This window comes from Convolutriloba macropyga, chromosome 12, assembly GCF_964194025.1.
Source record: "Convolutriloba macropyga chromosome 12, txConMacr16.3, whole genome shotgun sequence".
NCBI classification, from domain to species: domain Eukaryota; kingdom Metazoa; phylum Xenacoelomorpha; order Acoela; family Convolutidae; genus Convolutriloba; species Convolutriloba macropyga.
This window is the reverse complement of record NC_134479.1, coordinates 39,108,004-39,113,509: the sequence shown is the minus strand read 5'-3', so window position 1 is coordinate 39,113,509 and position 5,506 is coordinate 39,108,004. Positions and strand designations below refer to the sequence as shown.

Genomic DNA, 5,506 nt, shown 5'->3' with positions numbered 1-5,506 from the left:
TTGGAAGCTCATCAAACTAACTGTTCTGATTCAGATTCTCGCAAATTAAATGTATATGGTCTTGTTTCTATATGGTGAACCAAGGCCTTTCGAAAACAAATTGGATGGCTGCAACAACAGATTTTTTCCAGTGATTTAACAATTTTCTCCACTGACTCACTCAAACTTGAGAATTAAGTTTCTTGATTTTAAACAGAACTATCATAAACTGAACGTGTTGAAAATTGCTTTGAACTCATTTGTTGGGTATAAAACAACAAGCTTCGAACTTAAAGCGACAGATAACAAAGCAAGACTTCATAAAATTCCAGATTTTACAGATTAATCCATCAAAAGCAGTTTTCACGAACCGCAGAAGTGGTGACGATAATTTTTTTCCAGAATCCTTTTCAGCATTTCTCTTATCAGACACTCGAATGAGCACTTTTTTGTATGAAAAAGTAATAATTAGATTCAACCTCACAGCTGATTTTCACTTTGCTTCATCAAAGTTTTGCCGAAATCGAGCATGTCCATGAATGGTTAGTCAACGAATTTAAAAAACTTTTAAGGCTTTTTAAGACACATTCTTAAGAGAAGCTCTGAAAATTTGAACTAGAAGATGTCGCCAAAATTTAGCTATAGACATCAAATTTGCCAGCACTATAGAAACATAAATCGACTAATATCCAACAAATTAGTCTCGAAAACTGGCAGGGCATTTTAATTTAGAGGGGGCCGTAGCTTAACAGGGGGCCATAGTTTAGACTAAGGAGAGGTTTGATTCCGTGACCTACAACTTGCTGGACTGAAACAATAACAACGCCTTTTGTTTTGGGCAACAGACTTAATTGTGCAATAGACTTAGAGCAATTTAAACCACGCAAAAATTCACTCGAAGTGAAATCAGAAAATTCTAGAACAAAATTTCAAAACCGGTCAGGCACAAAATTTGCATAAAACAGACACAGTTACCGTAATTTCGTGAAACTTCGAGAGCAACAAAACCATATCTGTGATTCAAAAATTTTAGTAGTTTCACAAGAGCAAGAGCTACCAAATGCTTAGCAATTATTGTGATCCTGCTACTCTGTCCCTTTACCCATAAGAGTCTTAGGTATTGTTTTGTTTACTTTTCTGATTGTTTTGAGAAAGCCATAAGTAGTTCAGAGAAACCCATACTCATTGCTCGGAGAAACCCATATAATTTACGTATCGGAACATTCAATCTCATTGATTCGTGGAAGGCATATTCAGTTATTTTTTTTTAAAAAAATACAAAGACTAGTTAGTAAAAATACAAAAGTTAGGCTGCTTCATTCTAATAACAAAAATGAATTTCCCAAAAATTCTTGCCTAAAACTCAAATAATTGGTTAGTATTTCGATCAAATGAAACGAAATGATTCATAAAGTTATCATATTTTTTTCACTTTTTAAATTTAAAAAAGAAAACAAAAACATAGCTGGCAGATTGCCAGACAATAGCCGCAATAGCTTCGTAGATCCGCAGTCTAAAAAAAGTTAAAAAGACAGACCAAACAAATTCGTCTTTTCATTGAAGGCTGATAGGTTACTTTTTGATTAAAAATCTGTATAATTTTTTGCTGCCTCTATTAGATGCTCTCAAATAACCTTCATTTAGAGAGACGAACCCCCAATTGACCTTATCTCTTTGAATTAAAGTAAATACAAGTCAATTTCAAAGTGAGGAAGTCAATTTTGAGAGTGAGGTAAGTCAAGTGTGACAAAAAAATTTAAACACACGAATGAACAAAAAATTCGCTCCACTAAGAGCGAAAAATGACGTCACGCACGCAATTCAGTTGAAATTGCATGAACGAGTGAACAAAAAGCAGATTTGAAGTGGTTGTGACGTCATATGGTCGTAAAAAAAATCTTGACGACGAAATAAAAAAACCAAGGGAAGGCCAATAACACCCCCAGCTATCGCTGTGCGGCTATTAAAAACGCTCCCTCATTCTCAATAACTTAGATTTCTAGCTTTGGATTTGCATTTGTATGCTTAGCATGCAGTTCAAAAAAGTTTACAGCACTATGTTGAAACTTTTGTAAGACGCAGACGCTGACTGTGCAATTCCACACAAACCAAACCCAACAACAACGCTATAATCGCTTGCCATCATCCATTTTAATTAAAATTTCTTCGTTGCTGAAGTCCTTAAAATGTCCTTAAAACATCGCAATGCGTCATCTTTTAACAGAAACTTTTAATAGAAAACAGATACCTTTGTAGTGGTTTCATTATACATTGATACGTTTTACACGATAAAGGCAGCGTGCATCTTCAATATTGTCAATCAACCATATTCTTCAAATGGATATACAAAATTAATGCCTTTCATTTATTATACCATCGTGAATTCTTCATCCGAGAACCCATCAATCATTTCTAATACCAGTATAACAAGTATTTTGAGAAGTAGTTTCAAAACAATAATCAGATCATTTCTTTCACAGCTTCAATAATAGCTCGACTGTTGATTTTGAAGAGATCCAACAGATCAGAACTCTTTCCACTGTAGGGAACGCTCTCAACAGCCAAACGCTTCAGCACTATTCCTGTTTCTCCGGCCAAAGCTCCGGCAACCGCCTCGCCGATACCACCCTCTGGATAATGGTCCTCAACAGTAATAATCTTACCACCGCACATTTTTGCAGCGCTTACAATTGTATCTTTGTCTAAAGGTTTTACGCAGAAAAGATCGATAACTTTGACAAAGATACCTTCAGCCGCAAGTTGATCGTAAGCTTTCAGAGCCTCGACGAGAGTAATACCGGCCCCAACAACCACAACTTTGTCATCATTACTTTGCCTGATGGTCAAAGACTTGCCCAAAGAAAACCCCTCAGAACCGTCATACATAACTGGGGTATCTTCCCGGGTTGTCCTGATAAAACACATGCCCTTAGTATTGGCGGCTATTTTGATCGCATGAGCTGCCGATACCGCATCTGATGGATAGAAGACAGAGCAGTTCGGAATGGCTCGGAACATCGCGATGTCTTCCAATGCCATCTGACTAGGACCGTCTGGACCAATTGAGATACCGCAGTGACTTCCAACTAGGTTGACATTAGTCTGTGAGATTGCTCCCATTCTAATATGATCGTAAGCTCGACTGAAAAAGGCCGCAAATGTACTTGCAAATGCAATAGTTCGATCACGGCAAGCCATTCCAATCGCAGCGCCTACAAGGTTCTGTTCTGCGATATAGCATTCAACGAAGCGATCAGGGAATTCCTTCATGAAGTCGATAGCAAAAGTCGAGTTCTTAACATCTCCGTCCAGCGCAACAACTCTTGAGTTGTTAAGTGCAGCGAGAGATATTCCATACGCTTTCCTCGTCGACATTTTCTTCGTTCCCTCGGGAATTGGGGACTTCGCAAAATCAACATTGGCTAAGCTGATATCTGGCGCATCTTTCACTGGAAGTTCAGTTGCTGGAAACTTGGTCATACCTCCAGGCATCTTTGCCAACAAGGCATCTACGAATTTTTGGGGCTCACTAAGAGGCTTCCCATGCCAATTCAGCTTATCCTCAATGTTCTCAAACCCTTTACCTTTGTAAGTCTTGCACACCAAAACAGTTGGTCTCTCAGAACTTTCAGCTGCAACTGTCAAAGCGTTGTTCAAATCTCGGATACTGTGACCATCCAATTCAATCGCGTTCCAACCAAATGATTCCCAACGAGTGGCTACAACACTAGCTTCGTGTTGGTACATTGTGGGGTCACTTTGTCCGAGTCGATTCAAATCAATAATTGCAACCAAGTTGTTCAACTTATAGAATCCGGCGAACGCCATTGCTTCATAGATGGAACCTTCAGCCGTTTCTCCATCTCCCAGAAGACAGAATACTTTGTAAGAGGCTTTATCGAAATATTTTCCGACGTAAGCCATGCCAGCAGCACAGTTGATACCTTGACCCAGAGATCCCGTGGCAACATCGACGAAAGGAATCTTAGGAGTGGGGTGACCTGCAAACCAACATATAAATACTAATCGAAATTACTGTTGCAAAAATTTGATGATTCGTTAAGCTTACACAAGACCTCATCTCTAAACATCTTTGAACCGATTCAAGGCATCACTTGACTAGATCTTTGTAAACCCTATTGATGAGCCGTACTTCATAACACGGCTTTAGATTCTGAAGAATAATTTATTACCATTAATAATAACAAACAGCGTTCTTCGGAAACCGCAAAGAAACGAGGTAAATAAAATTCAACTAGAATGAAAAGTAGACATTATCATTGTTGCTTAACAAGGAAGTTGTTTATATGTGAGGTAATGCAAACTGCTGCATGAAAGCTAAATAGGGTTCTGTTTTCATTTCTCAACCTTGTCAACGCAGGATGCAGCTCAATTCAAATTTTTCCTTATGTTAAACATTAATAATTAATCACAACTCACCTTCCAGGACATGTCCCGTCTCTCTAAGATGGTTGACCAACTCTGTCTGAGCTGGACCCATTTCCTTCAGGTCAAGACTGCCTCCCTGTGCCTCACAGTCATCCACCAACGCCCACGCAGCGTACAGAATAGGAGCAGCGTGACCTAAAACACGAACAACAGCGCTACTTATTTTGAAATGTACTAAGCCTTTCCTCGCTACAAATACACACATTTTGCACTGTGAAGTTCTAAAAAGCGATCTGAATGCAGTACAAACTTATTTTAGCGGTTCATCTCCACCTGTTTTCTTTTCAAAACTTATTCAAATTCGAATTTTTTGAAAACTTTTAAATCTGAACTCAATATTTCAAGCAGACCTTTGGAGAGGATGAATCGGTCACTGCTCGCATCTCTCTTTTCCATTTTGTCGTACTTCATGTGATGGAAGAACAGAATGGACATAATCTCCGCACAACTGGCACACGTCGTCGGATGTCCAGAATTCCCAGCCGGATTCAAACTGGTGCACTGTACACTTAGTATGCGCAGCTTGTCGGCCAAGTTGTACAAGGTAGCTTCAGTTTGAGGATCCATATGTGCTATTGTAAAATATCGATTTACTAGTTGGTCTGTCTTCGGTTTAAACTAGCAATGGTAAACAGTTGATCGTAAGTTCAACTCAGATTCTGAAAGTTAAAGATAAGGTGTGGTGGCTAATCGTGTTTGATTGTCTAATAACAAGTTACAAGTCTAACGTATTTAATTTACAAAAGCAGATTAGCAAAGAAATCTACACCTTCATATACACCTCGAGCACACACAGCGCCAAAATCAAGTTTTATGAATAAACATCACAGAACAGCGGCAAACCAAAAACGGTGATTTCAGGCTAACAATCTAAAAATTTGAGAAAAACTTAGTTGAATAAATGCCAAAACCCGTCGTCATCAAACTAAAGTTCCGCCCCCAATTTTAAAAAAAAACGCAGTAAACAGCAAAACTGACAAAATCACATTGAAGCTTTGGGCCTCAAACTATATTTCAGTTCAAACTTAGACAGATAAAAACTTTCGCTAAAAGAAAATGATCCCTTATGAAATTGTTC

At 38.4% G+C, this 5,506-nt stretch overlaps 1 protein-coding gene across 1 annotated transcript; it reads right to left on the bottom strand.

Annotated features, from left to right (window-relative positions):
• Positions 1-2,224: 2,224 nt before the first annotated feature.
• LOC142351099 (transketolase-like protein 2) lies at positions 2,225-5,124 on the bottom strand. Its single transcript, XM_075403187.1, has 3 exons — positions 4,779-5,124; positions 4,420-4,563; positions 2,225-3,980 (listed from the first exon to the last, which is right to left on the bottom strand). Exons 1-3 carry the CDS (start codon positions 4,993-4,995, stop codon positions 2,440-2,442), a joined length of 1,902 nt encoding a protein of 633 aa, XP_075259302.1. The 5' UTR covers positions 4,996-5,124; the 3' UTR covers positions 2,225-2,439.
• Between the last annotated feature and the right edge of the window lie 382 nt (positions 5,125-5,506).